Source organism: Lithobates pipiens, unplaced genomic scaffold (genome assembly GCF_037356315.1).
Source record: "Lithobates pipiens isolate NorthernLeopardFrog02 unplaced genomic scaffold, aLitPip1_a1.2 Scaffold_27, whole genome shotgun sequence".
NCBI classification, from domain to species: Eukaryota; Metazoa; Chordata; class Amphibia; order Anura; family Ranidae; genus Lithobates; species Lithobates pipiens.
This window is the reverse complement of record NW_027507788.1, coordinates 69,048,507-69,072,927: the sequence shown is the minus strand read 5'-3', so window position 1 is coordinate 69,072,927 and position 24,421 is coordinate 69,048,507. Positions and strand designations below refer to the sequence as shown.

The following is a 24,421-nucleotide window of genomic DNA, read 5'->3' as shown; positions in this document are numbered from 1 at the left end:
CGCAAAAAATAAAAATCGCAGAGGCAATCAAATACCATCAAAAGAAAGCTCTATTTGTGGGAAGAAAAGGACGCAAATTTTGTTTGGGTACAACATTGCATGACCGCGCAATTACCAGTTAAAGCAGCGCAGTGCCAAAGTGTAAAAAGACCTCTGGTCATTTACCAGCAAAATGGTCCGGTCTGAAAGTGGTTAATGTGAGATACACACAATATACAATAATTCAAAAAGAAAGCTGCGCTAGAACTCATATAGTGCAATATGATACCATTAACATCATAACATAATTTATCCTGTGTGCAAAAAGAAAATTGATATAGCCACAAGTAATACAAATAAAGACCTAAACTAATTAAAAGCGTGAACAGTCCAAAAAAAGGGGAGAGACAAGAAGATGAGGCTTCAGTCCATTAAGGTGACTCTGTACAAAACACCCTCCAAGTATGTAGCAAGTGCACCCAGAGAAAGGAATTCCTCCACCACCAGATTCAGTGAGGCTTACCAGCTGACAAGATCTCTTTTTAGGGAGATCATACATGCTTGCAAACAAAATCATCAATCCGGTCCCTTTAAAAGACACTGCTGATATCTCCAACTCGTGTATCCCCTTCACAGAGCGTCTCCCGTTCCACCACAATCATTTAATGAGATAAAACGGGCTCCCATAGTGTAACTCCATATAAAACTTTTATTTGAACGCAATAAAACAAAAAATGCAAACTCACAATTTCAGCTGCATACAAGCGTGTCTATAGTAACGAGCCGGCCGGCTCTCTCTCGCTTACACTGCCCTTCCTTCTTAGACCAACGGGGTGGCCAGCAAACTAACCTGACCTAAACCCCATACCCCTGTGGGGTATTGTCAAGAAGATGAGACACCAGACCCAACAATGCATATGAGCTGAAACCACTATCAAAGAAACCTGGGCTTCCATAACGTCTCAGCAGTGCCATGGGTTGATCGCCCCCATGCCACGCTGCATTGAGGCAGTAATTCATGGAAAAGGAGACCCCCTACCAAGTATTGACTGCATACTATAATGTACATGGTCTTCCTTTTTAGTAAGCCAACCTTCTTTTTTTTATTTTTTTATTTTTTTTTTTTATTGGTCTTCTGTAATCAAATTTTCTGAGAAACAGAATTTTGGGTCACCAGCTGTAAGCTGTAGTAATAAAAATGAAGAGATAAATGCTTGAAATATAGGGCTGAAACAACTAATCGATTAATCGCGTATGAAATTAATCTATTACTATTTTCATAATCGATTAATCGGCCAGTAACAAAATTGGGTTAAAGTTAATGAGTCTGTTTACCAGATTGACCATTTAATAGTATATCTCTCCTCTAATATATACAGTATATCTCTCCTCTAATGGTATACACTGTATCTTTTAATAGTATATACAGTATATCTCTCCTCTAATAGTATATACAGTATATCTCTGCTAATAGTATATATCCTCTAATAGTATATACAGTACTGTATCTCTTCAATACTATATATAGTATATATCCCCTCTAATATATACAGTATATCTCGTGTCTGTTCAGGGTGGATTCGATATTTTGCTCCCTAACCATATAGTTATTTATATTTTACCACTGCATATAGAGATATTTAAGAATAAATTGCCTTTTGTTTTAAAACTTTACATATTGACTAAATTATATAGCACATTTCTAAGGTTATTAACCAATTAATTAACCGAAACGATAATCGGCCAATTAATCGATTATGAAAATAATCGTTGGTTGCAGCCCTATTGAAATCACTTTTTTTTAATGCATCTATATAAAATGAGTTTAATTTTTTGAATTGAATTACTGAAATCAACTTTTTTGTGATATTCTAATTTTATGAGATGCGTGTGTAATATTATATTATATGTATTTTTTTTTTTTTTTTTTTCAGGACTTGCATCGGAAAGCAGCTCGATTAGTAGCTGCCAAATGCACCTTGGCTGCTCGTGTAGACAGTTTCCATGAGAGTTCAGAGGGAAAGGTCAGATTTTAATGTTTGTGTAGCTTATACTTTTCAAGGGAATATATCGTAAGTCCTTCCTAAACTTTTGCCGCCTATGCGGCGACATAGAGGTTAGACTTAAATGCCCACACTCTTCACATATGCCTCTATAGTCAACATAGATTTCTGTGCTGAAAGTGCACTCGCTGCGCACTCCCAGCACAGAAACTGAAGTGTCGAAGACTTGTTCCTTCTGTACTAATAATCAGGAACCATTAGGACAGGCTCCCAATCATATGACCACTGTGGCAATAATAGGCAATGAATAGGTAGACCTTCCTGCCAACCCCCCCCCCCCATGATGGCGCAGTTCAAGGGATGCTGAGGCGGATGGGAAGGAGTTAATTTACATGTGAATGTGATAGTTAATTGTTCCAAGCCTGGACACTTTCACAACCCATGGCTCTACTACTTAGCCTCTCAGCTGCAACACATAGTGGAGACTGTGGCTTCGGATACATGCTGTGAAGAGGAGATTAAGGACTCCATGTTATTCATTATGATGCACTTTTGTAGGGCCAGAACATTAGCTGAAGGACTGGAAGCACAACTTTTTTTTTTTTTTAACGGGCAATATCCTATGTACAGGCTTATACACAAAATTTGGCTATTTGGCATTTTACTGAGTACACTGCAACTTGGAGTCAGTATTGAGAACAATTACCGTATATACTCGAGTATAGGCCGACCCGAATATAAGCCGAGGCCCCCAATTTACCCCCAAAAAAACTGGCAAACTTATTGACTCCTGTATAAGCCGAGGGTGAGACATGCCTGTCCATCCCTGTGTGTGTGTCCGTCCATCCCTGTGTGTCCGTCCATCCCTGTGTGTGTGTGTGTCCATCCATCCATCCATCCCTGTGTGTGTGTGTGTCCATCCATCCATCCATCCCTGTGTGTGTGTGTGTGTGTCCATCCATCCATCCATCCCTGTGTGTGTGTGTCTCCATCCATCCATCCATCCCTGTGTGTGTGTGTCTCCATCCATCCATCCATCCATCCCTGTGTGTGTGTGTCTCCATCCATCCATCCATCCCTGTGTGTGTGTGTCTCCATCCATCCATCCATCCCTGTGTGTGTGTGTCTCCATCCATCCATCCATCCCTGTGTGTGTGTGTCTCCATCCATCCATCCATCCCTGTGTGTGTGTGTCTCCATCCATCCATCCATCCCTGTGTGTGTGTGTCTCCATCCATCCATCCCTGTGTGTGTGTGTCCAGCCTACCTGTGTCCCGAGCCTGTGTCCCGAGCCTCCGTCCCGTGCCTTGCCTCCTTGCCTCCGTCCCGTGCCGTGCCTTGCCTCCGTCCCGTGCCGTGCCTTGCCTCCTTGCCTCCGTCCCGTGCCGTGCCTTGCCTCCTTGCCTCCGTCCCGTGTCGTGCCTTGCCTCCGTCCCGTCCCGTGCCGTGCCTTGCCTTGCCTCCGTCCCGTGCCTTGCCAGGATCAGGACCTCGGCGGCCATTCTAAAATTCAAAAGCCGCGCCTCCGCCTTCGCCTGTGATAGGCGGAACACTGAATTTCCCAGCAGCCTGTGTTCCGCCTATCACGGACATCGTCTCATCCTCGTACTACGGACGAGGATGAGACGATGTCCGTGATAGGCGGAACACAGGCTGCTGGGAAATTCAGTGTTCCGCCTATCACAGGCGGAGGCGGAGGCGCGGCTTTCGAATTGTAGTATGTCCGCCGTCTGTCTGCTCGATACGCTGATCGAGCAGTCAGACGGCGATGACTCGAGTATAAGCCGAGGGGGGCACTTTCAGCCTCAAAAAAGAGGCTGAAAATCTCGGCTTATACTCGAGTATATACGGTAATAGGGCTTTTTCCACTGATCTAGCTTTAAACCCTAAGCCATGCCTTTTAGGAATTTTGGAGGAGGTGGTGCAGGATAATTTCCTTAGGGAGGCAGCTGGCAGAGCTCTGTTTCAGGCCCACATACTCGTTCTACTACATTGGATCTCCCAAACGGTTCCAATGCAGCAGATGTGGATATATCACGTGGGTACTGTGCTTTAGTATGAAAAAATGGTCCATGCACATAGAGGTATCCCGCATAAGGCTGGATTCACACCTATGCATTTTTAGCGTTTTTGCATTTTGCAGATTTGCACTACAGATTGTGTTCCATAGGAAACCATATTATATGGACTGTAGTGCAAATCTGCAAAATGCAAAAATCGCTAAAAATGCATAGGTGTGAATCCAGCCTAGGTTTTGAAAAAGGTGTAAGGATGTTGGTGCTGGGCTTGGCCCCAGTAGACCTGTTCATAGACAGATTGTTAATGTGAAACACCAGCGGGATAGTGTGGGTAAAATGAATACCATCAGGAAACTACCCTGCAGGGTGATGGAGAGGCAATTGACATGAAAACTCTTTTGTATGTTTGTCTTATAGGGGCAGTGCATGTGAGGTAAAAGAATATAATTATCCTGTTCTACTAAGTGTGTTATATTTGTGGCGATGTACTTTATTTTGGTTGACAAGTTGGCAATGTACATGGGCTCTCTGGAATCTTTGATATATGGCTTTGGTGACTTTATCAAAAAAATCTCTACCTGAAGAAGAAGAAAAAAAAAATTGCCACAGAAAAGCTACTGAGGGTAAAAAGGGGATACCTTAACCACTTTCAGCCCAGGCCAATTCTGGCATTTCTCGCCTACATGGAAAAATCATATTTTTTTTTTAGCTAGAAAATTACTCAAACCTCTAAACATTATGTATATTTTTTTAGCAGAGACCCTAGAGCAGGGCTCAAAGTCCTGAGCTACTAGCAAGGCCTCAAGGGTTACTTGCCCCTAATTCCACCTCTAAAAACGCCCAACATAAATTATCTCATAAAATGACACTTATGTTTTATGCAGAATTAGGTTATAAAAGTAAAAGCAACAACTTTATCAGTGGAGCCTCACCTGTACTCAACAATGCAGGCTACGTGTCCATCAATGCTGCTTCACCTGTGTCCATCCATGCTGCTTCACTTGTGTCCAATGCAGCCTACCTGTGCAGGGGAAGAGAGGAAAGGAAGAGGATTGGCGGCTGGATCATCAAAGCGCAGAAGAACATTGCTCTAACAGCTTTCATTTCAATTGCCATGTGTTCCCCGTGCTCACCATCACATACAGCCCCGCCTCCTGACCAGGGGACTTTGATATGTCACACAATCCAGGATTGGACAGGTGTTCTATCTATCAAAGTATCCAGGCCAGGAGGCGGGGCTGTATGTTATAGCGAGTGTGGTTAACACACAGCAGTTTAAATGAAAGCTGTTAGAGCGATGTTCCTCCATGCTCTGGTGATCCGGCCGACTCTCTTCCTCTGAGTGATCACTGGGAGAGCCGCTCCCATTCAATCCCAAGCCCTCATTTTAGTGCAAAATTTGAGGGTTGCCCTAGATAATAAAATGAAGGTCGTTGCAATTTATTTGGACAAAATATACTCCTAAATGCATTTTAATGCAAAAAAACACAATAAATAAGCCCTTTTTTGATAATATATAAAAAATGTTGTTGCACCGAGTAAATACCCACTCACAGAATGGCACCAAGCTTCATTACCTAAAAATCTAAATAGGCTAGAGGAGGTCTAGTGTTAGAATTATTGCTCTTGCTATAATGCTAGTGGCGATAGCTCACATGTAGTACATTTTTTTTCATTTCATTACACAATTTGCCATGTTTTGGTTCACTCCAGTAATGTTCTGACCTACCTGAAGCACTGCTGGCAGTGAGAGGGACAAGAAAGAGAAGGACGGTGCCCTCCAAGTGCAGATTGTTTTGCAATGGCGGAGGAATGATCCGTGATGCTTCACATTGTTGTGTTCTCTCTTCAGGGAATGGGGTCAGGCGGTCTTTCTTGTCTTGTTCCAGAGCTCCTTCCAGCTTTTATGGACTGGCTGCCTTTTTATATACTCAGCACCCTTATTATCCTCACATGAACTAATGCTTGGGCTTGAAGTGATATATTTATAATTACCACCAAGTTCTCCCATCCCTCCCTTTTTTGCCCAACCCTGTCCTGTCTTTCTTTTTATCCACCTCCCCCTCCATCCCCATATTTTTATACTTGTATGTATATAGCTACATCCAGAGCGTGCCATTTTAACCTTGTGATTGTTTGGCAGTGAGAGGGAGCTTGCTGTGTCAAGGTTTGCTATTTGCCAGTGTCCACCCTGGAGGGGGAGAATAACATCTAAGCATTAACTCTAGACTGCGATGTACTTCTAAAAAATAAAAAATCCCATTAAGGCAATACACTCATATATAAAATGTAAAAATTGCTCTGGCCTTTAAGGAGCGTGCAGGAGCGGAGGTAGACCTGAAGTTTAATGCCTACAATTTGATATTTGCTAGCTCTTGAGTGCCTAGAGATTAATGTGCTTTTTCTACATTCTAGGTGGGTTATGACTTAAAAGAGGAGATTGAAAGAAAGTTTGACAAGTGGCAAGAACCTCCCCCTGTTAAGCAAGTGAAACCCCTGCCAGCCCCACTTGATGGACAAAGGAAGAAACGTGGCGGCCGCAGGTAAGGATGATGTTCTTTCTTATCGTACTTCACAGAACACAGATCCATAGTAGTTACTATGTGGGTTATAGGCCACCTTCAGTTGGACACTGGCACACCCTAAGACAAGAAGTCCACTCCCTTTATAACCCCTCCCACTACTGGGAGTGCCTCAGTTTTTTCGCCAGTGTCGGTCACGAGTAAAGATGTGCTGTGCTGTGCTCCACTGGAACAATCCTTGCTGGGGCTAGCTATGCAGCTGGATCCATTCAAAGTGTATTTTACGCCAAATTGAATGGTACCCGGGCTTCGTGTCCAAAAAACAAGGTTTTTAATGTGACGCTTCTCTTTTTAGAGAGCTGGACCCCGGGATCCAGTACTCTTGGTATTAAGGCCATAAAGTTTTACTGGCGGGGTGCTATTACAGGTCCAGGATTGCTGGCTCCCCCGAGGGTCCCTGGTTTATGAAGGTTTATTAATGGAACCCACCATGAAGGGTGAACATTGGGTCTGTTGGTTTTTACCACAAAACCCCTGCGGTGGGAAAGGCAAGTGGAGTTTTCTAAGAAAATTTAAAAAGGTCTTATGAAATGTCTCCTTTTATTTAGTAAATGTTGTCATGCCTAAGTGTCACCACTGGGGACTGTATGGAGCACATACCTTCTCATGCTTCCTCAAGAGATCACGCTGTGTCCACAGCAGCAGGCTTCTTTTTCTCCAGCTAGCAGACAGACCTCTGGTAAGTTAGTGGGGGGTTTTGTCTTCACCAGACACCCCCCCCCCCCCCCACCTGGGCTGTACTCTCCCCCTCTTCACGAGGTGAGCAAAAAAAAAAAAAAGATCTGCATGCCACTCCTACTCTATGGCGGTTTCCAGGTCTCCTTCACCATTCTTGCCTGACACAACGATCCCATAGGATCAGAGGCTGCAGGAAAAAAGAGGGGGCGAATGCAAAGGGGGGGGGGGGCAGGGCTTAGCGTGGTGTTGGCATCCTCCAACATCCAGCCTGGAGAATATGTTTGTTTTTTTTAAAGCTTAATTTTTGCTGCTGCAATCTGATGGAGGGACATGAGCAAAGAAGGGTATGAAATAGGTTTGGTGACACAGCCATTTTCCTATTGACACATTTACTATTGCATCAGGCTGAGCATTAATAGCAGCAGCAGGGCTGCACTATTGCTCAAGCAGTGGATGCGTTCCTTCTAGTAGTACCTCTACTTTGTGCATCGGGCTATGTTCGGAAGGGGGGTAAAAACGCCTAAAAAAAAGGGCTATAGAAAGACTTCTACAGCCGCAAAAAAAAAAGCCTAGAACATCTCAGAAAGGTGGCATCTTCCCCTGAGAGTGAAATGGCTGGTCAGAATGAGCCATCAGGGCCGTTGGGTGTTGCAGCTGCTCTTAACACTGCAGCCCCTGTATATTTTACTGAAGAGGTTTTTTCCTCAACCATTTTAGGATAGGAACAAAAGATTGATGCTTTAATCGTATCCCAGAGTGGGACTAAGCACGACAGGTCCCCTTCCATTACCCAGGACCCTCAAACTGAAGAACAGGGGGGAGAGATGAATTTCTCTCAGGGAACCAGATAGAAGCTGATGACTCCTCTTCTGAAGAGTGTAATACAGAAGGATCAGGTTCACAATCTGAAAGATCTGATGGTACAAACTCACTGAATTGGTCCACTCCACATTTTTGCTGCCAGTAGTGGAGTCAGTTGATGAGCCCACTTCTTGTTTGGATTTGCTGAAGCCTCCCCAAGCTATTCATGCTTTTCCTAGCCATTCATTGCTAAAAAATCTTATGTATTCTGAGTGGAAGCACCCAGATAAACAGGTTTTTCCTCCAAAAAAGTTTTCAACACTTTATCCTATGGAGGAAGAGTTTAACCACTTCCTGCCCAAGGCCGTCATATGACGTCCTGGATTTTCAGTGGGAATATCTGAATGACGCCAGCAGCCACAGGCATCATTCAGATATCCTTGTTTTCTGATTCTGTGCACCATAAGAACGATCATAGCAGCAGTTCTGCTGCTTGATCGTTCTTACAGGCGACGGCATTCGCCTGCTTCTCCGGGCTTTCCCGTGCCATCGGGGACCCGGAGAAAGAATCTTCCGGCGCCAGATGATGATGATAGAGATTTCCGGTGACCAGATGGTTACCAGTCATTTCTATGACCGTCGGAGGCCCGGGTGTGACGTCATAACATAAGTAAACAAAGCTGCAATCACTGCTGTCGGCATGGGATCGGTGAATTTTTTTTTTCACAATCTCATGCTTTCCAGCCTGGAGGAGAGATGTTGGGTCTTATTGACCCCATATCTCTCCATAAAGAGGACCTGTCTTGAATGATTCCTATTACAAGGGATGTTTACATTCCTTGTAATGGGAATAATAGTGATCAAAAAAGTTAAAGTAAAAAAAAAAACGCACACGTTAGTCCCGCCCTCATATGTAAACTCCATTCAAACTACACATGTGTGGTATCGCCACATGCGTTAGAGCGCAAGCAACAATTCTAGCTCTAGACCTTCTCTGTAACTCTCAATATGTAACTTGTAAAAAAATTTAAAGCGTCACCTATGGAAATTTTTAAGTACTGAAGTTTGGCGTCATTCCATGAGTGTGCACAATTTTAAAGCGTGACATGTTAAGTATATATTTACTCGGTGTAACATCTTTCACATTATACAAAAGAAATTGGGCTAACTTTACTGTTTTGTTGTTTTTTAAATCGTGAAAAAAATGCGTTTGAAAAATTCTTGCGCAAATACTGTGCGAGATAAAAAGTTGCAATGACCGCCATTTTATTCCCTATGGTGTCTGCTAACAAAAAATATACATGTTTGGGGGTTCTGAGTAATTTTCTAGCAAGCAAATTATGATTTTTACATGTAGGAGAGGAGTGCCAGAATAGGCCTGGTATTGAAGTGTTGAATAAGAAATGGGTGATTCCAGCAATTGACGCTGCTATATCCTCTGTGGATAAAAACTTGTTTGGTGGACAATGCTCAAATAATGGATACAACGGATAAGAAGTTGGAATTCCTATTTACAAACAATATTTCTCTTATATTCACCGACCAACATAGCTCCTCTCTGTAACGAAATGGGTTGTTAGCCCTATTACTGGAGATACTAGGCAAGTTGTAATACAACACTTCAGAACTTTTAGTTCTGGGGCACAACCCCACAGCCTGCTCACGCAGAACTCCAGTTTTTTCTTGCCTAGCGACGGAGATAGACCCAGGAACCCTGCGGGCCCATAGGTCCGTGGTTTTTTGATGCAGAAGCTTGGCTTTTTGCGCAAGATGAATGATCTTGTGATCTTCTATCAACAGCCGGCTGGGTGACAGGCTGGTTCACTTATCCTTGTAGTCTCCCCAGTCTGGCCAGCGAGTGTGTGCAGGTCGCAGCTACGGCTCGGCAGGCCACAACATACCTCGGCTCCAGAGGTGGTCGCTGAGCTTTATGTTCCGGGGCTTACATATGACCGGGCTACTGATGTCTGCATCACGGTATGCCGAGGCCAGTAGTCTTGGCAGGGTTTAGCAGCTGGGCATTCCCTGGGAGGTTGATTAGGGGCCCCCTCTCACCCCCCTCTTTTCTCTCCCTGGTCCCCAACTCCCTCCCCCCCCCCCCCCCCTCACGTGCTGAGCAGTATGTGTGTGTCTGGGCTCTCACCTTGGGGTTCTAGCTGTGCTGGGTGCCTGGGTCCTGAAGCTTAGTCCCGCTGGATGCCTGTGTAGTCGTGTACCTGTGTTGGTGCAGCGCTGTGCCTGCCACATGTTCTCTCTAGTCCCTCATAGCGCTATTCAGCGGCCATTTTAAGTATGGGCAAGGGTCAGACTGGCTGTGGGCTTCAGTTGGCCATGTTCCTGGTGATTCCCTATTGAGAACACCGGCGGCCATTTTCTTGTAGCCAGACCATGGTTTTGTGCTCTAGCAGCTGCCCCTGGACCCTCTACTTCCTGTTTGGTCATCACAGGGCGCTGGGAAGGTTATACTGTGTTCTGAACATGTGTGTTTGATTGTCCATCGATCGTGCGACCGGCCCACCACCGACAGTTTTCTGCTATCTCTGCATCTGGGAGCACTGGAGATCACCAGGTATTGCGGTAATACAGCGTGGATCGGCCCAGGGTGGTGAGTCCAGCAGGTTAGAGCCCCTCAGCCAGCGGCAGCAGGAGGGTGGGACGGTCACTAAGTCCCCTTCGGGTGGCAGACAGGGTAGGGTCAGCATGGCTTCAGAAACTGGTGTTTCTCTTATATTCACCGACTGACACAGCTCCTCTCTGTAACTAAATGGGTTGTATAGCCTGCCATTAGGAAAACTAGGCAAAATTGTTACACAATACACACAACTTTTAATCCAGCCCCAGGGGTACGGACCCTGTGCTATCAACCCTCCTTACTGCTCCCAGCAGCTTCAGTTTTTATTTTGCCTAGTAAGGAGAATGACCTAGGAACCCTGCGGGTCCTCTCGGTCCATGTTTTTGCTGCATGTTTCCTGCCTTTTGCACAAGATGGAAGATCTCAGGATCTTTCATCAACTGCCAGGTGGGAGACAGGCTGATTAAGGATATCCTTGTAGTCTCCCCAGTCCGACCATCGAGCGTGAGCAGGCCGCAGCTAAGGCTCGGCAGGCCACGACATGCCTCAGCTCCAGAGGTGGTCGGTGAGCTTCAATGCTCCGGGGTATACATATGACCGAGCTACTGCTGTCTGGATCACAGTATACCGGGCCAACAGCTACCCTGTAACTGCGCAGAAGTAGGTCTGTGATGGAATGTCTCTCAGCTCTTCAGGACTGGCAAGTACGTCTCTCCCTGCCTCAGTGGGGTGAGCGGCTGTGCATTCCCTGGGGGGTCGATTCGGGGGCCACCTCACCTCCCTATCTTCTCTCCCAAGTCCATATCACCCCTCCTTCCCCCCCTCTGAGGGGGGTGGCTGCATGCACGGTTTGTGTGGGTTCGCTGTTTTCTCACCTGTGGGGGCTCTGTGCAGCTGACGTTGGTCCTGGTCCCGGTCTGGGGGTCCCAAAAGGTGTTTGTGGAAGTTGTTCTGGCTATAGGCAGGCAGCACGTTTTTTTTTATTTTTTGTTCTGTCAACGCATGGCACTGTCCGGCGGCCATCTTGGATGGGGGAAAGCTGGTATTCCCCTGGTGAGCTTCAGCAGCAATCTTCTTTAGGATCTCCTATTTAGTGGCCTTGGCGGCCATTTTCTTGAAGCCCAAGTGCTTTTTTTTTCGCCGCTGTTCTCTTGTGGCAGAATTACATGTGCTTTCACTTGCTGTTTGCTGTGTCCACTGTGTGTACAGGACGCTGGATGGCTCTTTGCTGGACGCTGAAGCTAGCTCTGCAGAACGTTTCACCGCTGTTTATAGCTGCTGCTGCTGATAGTTTTCTCCTCTCCAACTGGGAACCTCCTGTCAATGCCACTAGCAGTGCCTGTAGTCCCTAGAACGCCCCAGGGTGGTGAGTCTAGCGCTAAGTACCCCCCCCCCCCCACACACACACACACACACACCCACGGCGGCAGCAGGAGGGTGGGACCTTCACTGTCCTAAGTCCCCTTGCAGGTGGCAGACAGGATAGGGTCAGCATGGCTTCAGAAACTGGGGTTTCTTCCTCCGAAATCCATGCTATAGCAACCGGGTCACCTGTGGTTAGCGCTGTGTGCATGGACACCCTGACGGCGGTCCTTGACTCCTATGTTGCTAAGATAGAGGCGGCACGTGGAAGGAAAGGTGCCGTAAGATGCCCCTGCCCCCCCCCCCCCCGTCCTCTGGGGAAAGCTCTGATGCAGACTCGGGCCCTGCTGCGGCTGGTGACACCTGCTCTGACCTATCAGATGTGGCTGACCAGGACAGTGAGGATGATTCCCTGTCCGGGTGCAACAAGGCGCTTGTTGGAGCACTCATCACAACTGTGCGTGATACCCTGAAGATTCTGGAGCCAGCGGATGCCTCTGCTGATGTACCAGTCCCTTTTGGGTCCCGCAAGCCAGCGCGTTCACCTAAGGTGTTCCCGTATTTGACTTATTTTGACAAATTCATCTACAGGGAATGGGGTCGCCCGCAATGGGCCTTTTCGGTCCCCAAAAATTTGGCGGTGTGTTACCCCTTTGAAGAAAGCTTTCTCAATGTGGTCGGCTCCTCCGGTCATGGACCCCCCAGTATCTAGGTTAAATAAAGTAACCACAATCCCGGTTGAGGGGACTCCTGCATTCAAGGATCCCATGGACAGGAAGGCCGAGGCGGTGGCTCGTTCCTTGTTTACGGTTGTGGGGTCAGCCGTGTGACCTATACTGGCATCCGCACTGGTGTCGCAGACACTGAGTGAGTGGGCAAAACTTTTGCACCACGAATTGGGAGAGCAGAACGCCTCCCCTGTCTGCGTGGAGCTAGCAGACAAACTAGTGCAAGGCCTTAAGTACGTTTGTGACGCTGCCCTAGATACTCTCTCCCCCTGTTAACCAAGGCTTCACTGTCAACTGTGGTGCTGAGGCGCTTCATTTTGCTGAAATGCTGGTCACTCTCGATGTGGTTAGGGCTCTGAAGGTGTACTTGTCTGTCACAGCCCCCTTTCGGAAGTCAGACTCACTGTTTGTTTCGGTGGCTGGTCCTAAGAAAGGCATGGCGGTCTCGTCGGCCACCATTTCCAGGTGCATCAGACAGATTGTAGTACGAGCCTACGCCTTGAAGGGGCAGGTGCCCCCCTTTCCAGTCACAGCCCACTCTAAAAGAGCAATCGGAACGTCTTGGGCCTTCCGACACCAAGCGTCTTTCGCTCAGGTGTGTAAGGCGGCGACCTGGTCGTCTGTCCATACGTTTACCAAGTTCTACAAGGTAGACGCCAGTGCATCGGCTGCCTGTTTTGGCCGCAAAGTTTTGCATGCGGCCGAGTAGTTGCAATTACATATGCAATTGAGATTTTTTCCTGGTTGTTCGATTTAAAAATGCAGTAGTTTTGTTAATGCACTGTTTCATTACTTCAGCAAATGGTTGCGGTTTTGGGGATCTCTCCTGTTGAGAATACCCGGTTGTGTGGTGGTATTTTTTTTCCATACACTGCTGTTTTTTTTTTTTTTTTTTTGTTTTTTTTTGGGGGGGGGGGGTTTAGTTTCACTAGTTCCCACTTGCCATGGTGGATGAAGTTTCAATGCTGTTTTTCCCGATCCTCGTTTGGCACTGCTTTGGGACGTCCCATTTAGTTAGAGAGGAGCTGTGTCGGTCGGTGACTATAAGAGAAAATAGGATTTTTGTAAACCAGTTCAACCTGAGTTTCTACAATTGTCCCTATCCCTGTACATTGCACACTCACATCAGTCCCTACCATCAGGGAGCCCACGATCCAAGGTCCCCATTCATATACTAGGGTCAATTTTGACAGAAGCCAAATTACCTACCTGCATGTCTTTGGAGTGTGGGAGGAAATCTGAGCACCCGGAGGAAACCCAGGCAGGCACAGGGAGAACATGCAAACTCCAGGCAGGAGGTAGTGTCGTGTCATGGTTGGGATTCGAACCAGCGACCCTTCTTACTGCTAGGTGAGAGTGCTAACCACTACACCACTGTGCGATGGTAAGGTGGACACCACTACACCACTGTGCCGCAACACAGTAAGTGTTGTATTACAACTTGCCTAGTATCTCCAGAGATAGGGCTAAGAACCCATTTAGTTACAGAGAGGAGCTGTGTCAGTGAATTACAGAGAAAAGGATTTTACGGTAAGTATTTTCTCTGGCAGGTTCAGTGGTTTAGCCTGCGCTGGCAGTGATCGGTCTGTCAGTCCTTAAGCGACCAGGGATACCAGGGGTGTTATGTTTTACAATAGAAGCTATTAGCCCTTGTACACACGGTCGGAGATTCCGACAACCAAATACGCCGATTTTGTCCGAAACTGTTGTATACACACGGTCGGACAAAGTTGTCGGAAAATCCGACGTGATGACGTTATTTCGTTACGACGGGACTATGTTCATGCTAGTAGCCAATAGCTTTGGTGTAGGAATTTGATCTGAGCATGCGTGGCACTTTGTCCGATCGGGATTCTCTACACATGATCGGAGTATGTCCGATTGGAGCATTTTGTCGGAAAATATTAACGGCAAGTTGGAAAAGTTGGTCCGACGGATATTCTGATGGAAGCAGTCCGATGCAGACCACACGCAGTCGAAATATCCGACAAAACGCTCCGATTGGACACATTCCGACGGAATCTCCGACCGTGTGTACAAGGGCTTAGAGATTCTATTCTCCAGGCCTCACGACTTATGCTTGGGCTGGTGCATGTGCATAGAGTTCTATGGTTGGAAAATTGGTCAGCCGAAGTGCCATGCAAAAGCTCTTGGCTAGTTTTCCCTTTCCCTGTGAACGGTTGTTTGGGGACGATCTGGATAAATCCAAAGAATTTCTAATGGAAAAGGTTCCCTTTTACCAGTTAAGATGAGGTTTAAGCAGTTTTCTTTTAAACAAGCTATGGGACATCCCACATAGTAACTACTATGGCTCTGTGCCCGTGATGTACGATAAGAAAATAGGATTTTTAAAACGGCTTACCTGTAAAATCCTTTTCTTTTTAGTACATCATGGGACAGAGTTTCCACCCTTCTTTATAGTATACACGTGTATTGCTTTGCTACAACAACTGAGGTACTCCCAGTAGTGGGAGGGGTTATATAGGGAGTGGACTTCTTGTCTTATGGTGTGCCAGTGTTCATCACCTGAAGGTGGTATAACCCACATAGTAACTACTAGATATGTGCACAGTGAAATATTTTGTTTTGGAATTTCGTTTTCGTCCGAAAAATACATTTATTTAATTACTCCCAAAATTTGTTTTGTGAAGAAATCCAAAATAATTTGGGTCGAATCTGTCATTGAAGGCTTATGGTGTCTGACGAATGTTCTAAGAAGATTCAACGGAGCAGCTAAACTGTAAGACGCCACAATCGTATATATATTCCAGCTGAATGTTTCGCCTACAAGCTAAATCTAATGTTGTATGACACTAGTAATAATTATATTTATTATTACTAGTCAACCAACATTAGAATTCTTCTATAGCCTATGGGCAGAGCATTTGACCATAAATGTCCTCTCGCGGTGACTGCTTCGTCGAATCTTCATGTCAAATCTTTTCTCTTTTATTCTATGTCGAGTAATCTTGGACTAATAGTTAGGTTAGGCACATTCAACCTTTTTTGCTATTGTCTCTATAATGTCGAATCTTTTCTCTCTATGTAGAATAATCTTGAATGAATATAACTAAGGTTAGGCACATTTGACCACAGGTTCGATGGCCACAGATCACTGTTGTCAGCGTCAAGTCGAATATCCTATCTATATTGAACTGCTGCAACGAAAATAAAGCATTTGTTTGTCGGATCTTTTGGTTTTCGGATTCTGCACATTTATCGTTTTTTTAAAACTATAACGAAATTACCCGAAATTCGGACGAAAATGCATTCGGACGAAAACGAATGCACATGTCTAGTAACTGCTATGGCTCTGTGTCCAAAAGATTTTACAGGTAATAGGTTTTAAAACCTATTTTTGTGTATAAGCATAAACTTTGTAGGCACTAGGAATGCAAATAACAATACCTGCCTTTTTTCGCTTAGATACCGTAAGATGAAAGAGCGACTGGGGCTCACAGAAATTCGCAAACAAGCTAACCGGATGAGCTTTGGAGAGGTATGTTGTTCTCCCACTAGTAATTAGAAATTGCAAACTTGCGTATGTAGCGCACTACTCCCTTCAGAGCTGCTGAATAGTTCTTTACAGTATGGCTGATTTAACCCCTGCTGTATTAATCAGACACAGTTCAACAGTTGAAACAATAACTTTTATTCTTGATGCTGCAGTCCATGGTGTGTGTGTGTGTGTGTGTGTTCGATCAGCAAGTGATGCAGGACAGTATAAGTTGCCTCTCTTGTTGAGCTGCACGAGTAGAAAGAACCCTTAATGAACTGGCTCATGTCCCTCTGAATGACATGTGGTACTGTTGAAATGCTGACGTTCCAGACCTCACCTGCCTTCTCACCTCCTGCGATTTCTTCCCAGGCCACCTCAGGAAAGTCCAGGTGACCCCGCTCTACTCAGTCCTGTTAGTAGATGCTTCTTGAATGGTGAACCTTCCAACTCTGGAGTTTCTGGCTTCAGGCCTTCAAGCCCTGCTCCTGTGGGTCACATTTTGCAGCCTTTCTGGATTGAATCTCATCCAATCTCCCCCAGGGAACATGTGACCCCAGTGAATATGTATGAACCTGCCCCTGTCCAAACAAATTAATGATTGAACTAGGGCCATATACACTGCCTGTCCCTCAATCCCTGCTTTCGCCTCCTTTCCAGAACATTCCTCTGGTGAAGCAAGGGGAGGGTTTTCCAGGTTGATGAACAAGTAGTCACACCCCCCTCTAACCTACAACTCCACCCTAAACCAAACCTCCAGGCCTGTACAGAAAGAACAGTAAGGCACTGGTAATTTAACCTGTCTTTATCTACTAGCAACCACCTAAAGGTGGTGGGCGCTATACATACAATTTGTAAAGAATGTTTTACCCCCAAACACTTCATATTCCTTACAGGTACATGGTAAAACATACACATATGTTTAAAAGTATTCCGTTTTTTTATTTCTTCCTTTTGAGTGAAATACCTGGTGATCCTGTCAGTTCCCCTGCTTTCCCATATCAGTATGTGCAGGCAGTTACTTGAGTGCAGGAAGATCAATGAACTATGAGAGCACTCGCCAGCACCCTCACAGTTCATTGATAACTACAAGTCATCAATCGCAAAGGCTGTGACAGTACTTGTAGTCTGTTCATTCACAGTAAAATGAATGAATGAATAACATGGGCGTGTGGGCAGGGCGCTGTTTTCAAATTGACAGTGGGAGCAGGAAGAGGATCCCCACCCGCTTTCACAAAGGGGGGGGGGGGGGGTGTACATGCTGAACATGTTATACCCAAATATGGGTGTAACATGTTCAGGAAGTCAAACTTTAAGTTAGGGCAGGTTTGTTTTATCCATGCATATAAAAAATCTGACGATAAGTGAGCTGAGGTTGCTGATACCTTACATACTGTACATTTCATTGATAATAGCAAATAAAGCCTTTTCATACACAAGATAATTTTCTGCTTGTTTCTGCGCTCGGTCCATGTTTTTGCTGCAGGTTTGCTGCTTTTTGCGCAAGATGAGAGATCCTGAGATCTATCAACTGCCGGCTGGGGGACAGGCTGGATAATGAAATCCTTGTAGTCTCCCCAGTCCAGCCATCGAGCATGAGCAGGCCGCAGCTACGGCTCGGCAGGCCACGACATACCTCATGCTCCAGAGGTGGTCGGTGAGCTTCAATGCTCCAGGGTATACATATGACCGGGCTACCGATGCCTAGATCACAGTATACCGTGCCAGTAACCTTCCCTATAACTGCGCAGGAGTTGGCTACCACAGAATGTCTCCCAGCTCTTCAGGGCTGGTAAGTACGGCTCTCCCTGCTTCGGTGGGGGGAGCAGCTGGGCATTCCCTGGGGGGTCGATTCAGGGGCCACCTCACCACCTTCTCTTCTCTCCCAATTTCCTATCACCCCTCCTCCCCCCCCCCCCCCCCGAGGGGGGTGTCTGCATGCGCTGCGGGCACTGTGTGTGGGTTGCTGTTCCTCACCTGTGGGGCTCTGTGCGGTTGCTGTCCTGGTCCAGGTCTGGCGGTCCAAAAAAGGCAGTTTTTGTGGAGGATGTGTGTGTCGGCAGGCAGTTCGTTTTTATTTTTTGCTCTTTTCACCTCATGGTGCTGTTCCGGCGGCCATCTTGGATTTGGGAAAGCTATAGATTCCCCTGGGGAGCTTCAGCAGCCATTTTCCCTGCGATTCCTATGGATTACATTGGCAGCCATTTTGTGAAAGCCAAAATGCTTTCTTCACCGCTGGCCTCTTGTGACAGTTTGCAATGTGCTTTCTCTTGTCACTTCCTGTATTCCCTGTATGTGAGGGACTCTGGATGGCTCTGTGTGGAACGCTGAAGCTGTTCTGCAGACCGTTGCACTGCTGTTAGAGCTGCTGCTGCTGATGGTTTTTTTTTTCTCCTCTCTGCCTCTGGGAACCTTCTAGGGACTACAGGCACTGTTTGTTGGCATTCACAGAACGCCCCAGGGTGGTGAGTCTAGCGCTAAGCACCCCCCTCCCACGCAGCTGCAGCAGGAGGGTGGGACCTTCACTGTCCTAAGTCCCCTTGCAGGTGGCAGACAGGATAGGGTCAGCATGGCTTCAGAAACTGGTGTTTCTTCCTCTGAAATCCAGACTATAGCAACCGGGTCACCTGCGCTTAGTACGGTGCGCATGGACACCCTGACGGTGTTCCTGGACTCCTATGTTGCTAAGATAGAAGTGGCAGGAAAGGTGCACATAAGAGGCCCCTGCCCCCCCCCCTCCTCTGGGGAAAGCTCTAATGCAGACTCTGGCCCTGCTGCGGCTGCAGACTCCTGCTCTGACCTATCAGACGTGGCTGACCAGGACCGTTCGGACAGTGAGGATGAGTCCGTGTCCGTGCGCGACAAATTGCTTGTTGGAGCACTTATCACAGCTGTGCGTGATACACTGAAGATTCAGGAGCCAGCGGATTCCTCTGCTGATGTACCGGTCCCTTTTGGGTCCTGCAAGCCAGCACGTTCACCTAAGGTGTTCCCGTATTTGACTTATTTTGACAAATTCATCTACAGGGAATGCGGTCGCCCGCAATGGACCTTTTTGGTCCCCAAAAACTTGGCGGTGAGCTACCCCTTTGAGGAAAGCCTTCTCAAAAAGTGCTTGGCTCCTCCGGTTGTGGACCCCCCAATGTCTAGGTTAAATAAAGTAACCACAATCCCAGTTGAGGGGACTCCTGCATTCAAGGATCCCACAGACAGGAAGGCCGAAGCTGTGGCTCGTTCCTTGTTTACGGTTGTGGGGTCAGCTGTGCGACCTGTACTGGCATTCGCACTGGTGTCGCAGACACTGACTGAGCTGGCAAAACGTTTGCACTGTGAGTTGGGAGAGCAGAATGCCTCCCCTGTCTGCGTGGAGCTAGCAGACCAACTAGTGCAAGGCCTTAAGTACGTCTGTGACGCGGCCCTGGATACGCTTCCTCTGTTATCCAGGGCTTCAGTGTCAGCTGTGGTGCTGAGGCGCCTTATTTGGCTGAAATGCTGGTCCGCTGACCAGGCATCCAAGAAAGCCCTGACGGATCTTCCCTTCCTTGGTGATCAGCTCTTTGGAGTCTCGTTGGATGACATTATTAAAAATGCCATGGGTGGTAAGAGTACACTACTCCCACAGGCCAGGAAGGCTAAGGAGCTACGCCGCAGGCAAGGGCCCTCCTTTTTCTGCTCACAATCAGCTTTTTCGTCCGCCCGGTGCTTCGGCAAAACGACCCCAGCCCGACAGGACACCCATGGACGGTCAGAAGTGTTCCTGGAACCGCAAGCCTGCGAACAAGTGTGCTACCGCATGAAGGTCTGCCCCCACCTACATCTCAGGTGGGGGGTCGCCTTCGGGAGTTTGCAGTCCGTTGGACCTCCCGGTTATCCGACCAATGGGTCTGCATCATTCCTACAGGCTACAAGATAGTTTCTCTTTTGGCCACCAAACTGATTCTTCCCCTCCAGCATACCCGTGTCTCCGGTTCACCGGGAGGCCCTGTTAGGGGCAGGCAGGGACTTGCTGAATCAGGGGGTGATCGTACCAGTTCCGGAATCGGAATGCTTCCAGGGGTTCTACTCCAATCTGTTTGTGGTTCCTAAGAAGGAAAGGGTACGTCCAATCTTGGACTTGAAAGCCCTCAATCACTTTGTAAAAGTGCAGAGGTTCAGAATGGAATCAGTTTGCTAAGTAGTCACTGCACTCCATCAAGGGAACTTCCTGGCATCCTTAGACATTCAGGATGCCTACTTGCACATATCCATATGCCTTCGGCATCAAAAATTCCTGCGTTTGGTAGTCGGGGAAGCCCATTACCAGTTTGTGGCTCTTCCCTTTGGCCTGGCATCAGCCCCTCGAGTCTTTACCGAAGTACTGGCTCCAGTGTTGGCGTTGTTGAGACAACGCAGGATCGCGATCGTGTGTTACCTAGGCGATCTCCTCCTGAGAGCTTCTTCCGCCTCAGAGGAGGATGTGGCGATCACCTTGCGTTTGGGTGGCTGTTGAACCTAAAGAAGTCGGTGGTGGTACCGACTCAGTGTCTGGAGTACCTGGGGTTACTATTTGACTCCAGGGAAGCAAGGGTTTTTCTCCCCTCCGACAAATTGCTGACTCTCAGATCTGCGGTCAAACTACTGTTGAACCGCAAGTGGTCATCACTCCGCTTTTGCATGCGGGTGCTGGGGCTCATGGAGGCTGCCTTCGAGTACAGTACCTTATGCCCAGTTCCACACCAGAGTCCTGCAGAAGGAGATCTTGACAATTGGCCAAATCTCCGTTGTCCCTGGATCGGCAGATCCAGGTGAGCCGGCCAGTCAAAGACTCCCTGATCTGGTGGTTGAGGTCCCCGGTGATTCAGGCCGGAAAATCGTTCCTTCTTCTAAAATAAATGGTGGTCACCACGGACGCCAGTCTGTCCGGCTGGGGTGGAGTGATGGGGATGGGCCTCTGGTCGACGGAGGAATCCAAGTTGCCGATCAGTCTGCTCGAATTGAGACTCCACACATAGTCGGCGTGTCTTCGAGGGCATCCGACCAGGATACAGTCCAACGCCACGGCTGTGGCATACATAAGTCACCAAGGGGGAACAAGAAGTTCAGCCGCTGCTCGTGGGGTCATTCACATACTTCGGTGGGCAGAGAGACACGTTCTGGCCCTGTCAACCATTTTACATCCTGGGGGTGGAAAATTGGCAGGCGGACTATCTGAGTCGTCAGATGCTGGATCCAGGAGAATGGGCATTGCATCCGGAGATATTCAGGCGGCTCTGCCTAAAATGGGGCACACCAGATGTGGATCTATTGGCCTCCTGGCTCAATCGAAAGGTGCCGAGATTCGTGTCCAGGACGAGATCCGCGGCAGATGCGCTGGTGGCTCCGTGGGATCAGTATCAGCTGATCTATGCCTTTCCTCCACTAAAACTGTTGCCACGTCTGCTTTGCAGAGTGGAAGCCAAGGAGCTTCCAGTAATCCTGTTTGGCCCAGATTGGCCTCAGCGGGCCTGGTACGCAGACCTGGTGCGCCTGGTGACAGACGCTCCCTGGCGACTGCCGTTGAGAGAGGACCTCCTATCTCAAGGTCCAATCCTTCGCCCTGCTTTACCATCGCTGGCTTTAACGGCCTGGCTATTGAAAGCCAGGTATTGAGGAACAGGGGTCTGTCGGACTCTGTGATTCCAACTATATACACCATCGTACTTGGAAGGCCTACATCTCCATGTGTGAGGAGAAATGGTGGCATACGCGCTCCTTCTCTATATCCAGGATCCTGCTTTTTCTTCAGCAAGGGGTAGACCAGAGGTTGGCATTGAGCACCATCAAGGGGCAGATTTCAGCTCTGGTTGTCTTTTTTTCAAAGGCCCCTGGTGTCTCACTCATTAGTGAGGATCATTAGTGGGGCTCATGGTGGCTGTCCTCCGGTGCGTCCTCCGTGGGATTTGAACCTGGTGGTGTCGATGCTTCAGAATATCAGGGAGATTCCTCTGCTGACTCTTTCACAGAAGGTGGTCTTTCTGGTGGCCATCACATCGGCCAGGAGGGTTTCGGAACTGGTGGCCTTGTCCTGCAAGTCGCCTTACTTGGTTATCCACAGGGATAAGGTGGTGTTGCGTCCGCAACCGTCCTTTCTACGTAAGATGGTCTCGGCCTTTCATATCAATGAGGATATTGTATTGCCATCATTGTGTCCTAAGCCGAAGCACCCCAAGGAGATGGCCCTTCACGCTCTGGATGTGGTTAGGGCTCTGAAGGTGTACTTGTCTGCCACAGCTTCCTTTCGGAAGTCGGACTCACTGTTGTTTCGGTGGCTGGTCCTAAGAAGGGCATGGCGGTCTCGTTGACCACCATTTCCAGGTGGATCAGACAGATTGTAGTCCAAGCCTACGCCTTGAAGGGGCAGGTGCCTCCCTTTCCAGTCGCGGCCCACTCTACAAGAGCAATCGGAACGTCTTGGGCTTTCCGACACCAAGCGTCTGTTGCTCAGGTGTGTAAGGCGGTGACCTGGTCGTCTGTCCATACGTTTACCAAGTTCTACAAGGTAGATGTCAGTGCATCGGCTGATGCCTGTTTTGGCCGCAAAGATTTGCAGGCGGCCGTGTAGTTGCAATTTACTTTTTTCCTGGTTTTTCGATAAAAACACAGTACTATTTTGAGTAATGCACTGTTGCATTACTTCAGCAATGTTGCGCTCTTGGGGATCACTCCTGTTGAGGATACCCGGGTTATATATACTAGTGTTTTTCCACACACTGCTGTTTTTTTTATTTTATTTTTGTTTTGTTTTGTTTTTTGTGGGTTTAATTTCACTAGTTCCCACTTGCCATGGAGGATGAAGTTTTTATGCTATTTTTCCCACCCCTCATTTGCCACTGCTTGGGGACGTCGCATTTAGTTACAGAGAGGAGTTGTGTCGGTTGGTGAATATAAGAGGAACTAGAATTTTTTGTACTCGCCGTAAAATCCTTTTCTTTGTAATTCAGACCGACACAGCACCCACCCCTCCTTTTTTCTAGGTTATACTGCTTGTTGACATACTAAAGCTGCTAGGTGCAGTTGGAAGGGTTGATAGCACGGGTCCCGCCCCATGGGGTGGGGTTAAAGTTCTGTGTATTGTGTAACAACAATTTTGCCTAGTTTCTCCTAATGGCAGGCTATACAATCCATTTTGTTAGAAAGGAGCTGTGTCGGTCGGTGAATTACAGAGAAAAGGATTTTACGGAGTACAAAAAATCCTATTCTTTCTGCAGGTAAAAAAAGTGCATTTTATTTTTTTCTGGAACCTATAAAGCATTGCACCAGCAATCAGATTGCTGTTGCCATGCCAGTCTCCTACAGATCTGTGTATTGGCTTGCTCGTACTTAGTATGAAGATCCCCCACTAGTTGTCACAGTGGGAGGTTCGAGGGCCAGTGCATTCATAACATGTTGCATATTACACCCTGAATATGAGTGTAACATGTTATGAAAGGTGAGCTTATACTTTAATGTATAAATTCCTTATGTATGCTATTTAAAAGGGGGCAGTCATTAAAAACAAAAAAACTTACATTTTTGAATAGATGTGGGTTGAAAATGTGGTGCTCAGTAATGATACAAATACAATTAATAAAATAATCTAAAATTTAAGAAAAAGAAATGCGAATAGTCCAAATGGGAAAGCGATTCCACCAATCGGGAACAAGTAGCCATCCACCATATCAAATAGAAAAGGGATAGTAGGTTCCCATCACCTTCACCCAATACAACTGACCCTTGCCATCAGTGCATGGGTAATGCACATATAATACAGGAACATCTCAGATAGTGAATCCTCCCAGTCAGCATAATGATGTGGACTTCCTTACAACGTAGGACAAAGTTGGAGACCTCTAGATATGGCTCAATGGTCATGAAAATATAAAGATACCGCTCATTGTGCAAACATCTTAAATGAAGTCCAGCGTTTTATTATGTATAAAAAGGTACGCTCACATTTTAAAAGTCAGAATGTGCCAAAATAAGCGACCTGCGCTACTAGCTATCAAGGTAGCCGCTGTGCTGTGGTCCGTTCGTATCCCATGTCATGCATAGCTCCACCCAACGTTTCATCATTAGTATGCATCAGGGGCGTGGTTATTACGCTTACAGGATCAATTTATATAGAACGGACTGGACAGTAAGTGGAAATACAATGCGTTCCACACAACTAGCGGGAACAACCAGCTAAACCAGAAGATTCCCACA

At 47.0% G+C, this 24,421-nt stretch overlaps 1 protein-coding gene across 1 annotated transcript in view; it reads left to right on the top strand.

The window, feature by feature from the left end:
- Positions 1-24,421, top strand: part of LOC143933917 (U4/U6 small nuclear ribonucleoprotein Prp31) — a 176,352-nt gene that overhangs the window by 39,580 nt on the left and 112,351 nt on the right. The window contains exons 4-6 of the mRNA XM_077457071.1: positions 1,914-2,003; positions 6,416-6,543; positions 16,150-16,222. Coding sequence (XP_077313197.1) covers positions 1,914-2,003; positions 6,416-6,543; positions 16,150-16,222 — 291 coding nt within the window. The remainder of the gene's footprint in view (positions 1-1,913; positions 2,004-6,415; positions 6,544-16,149; positions 16,223-24,421) is intronic.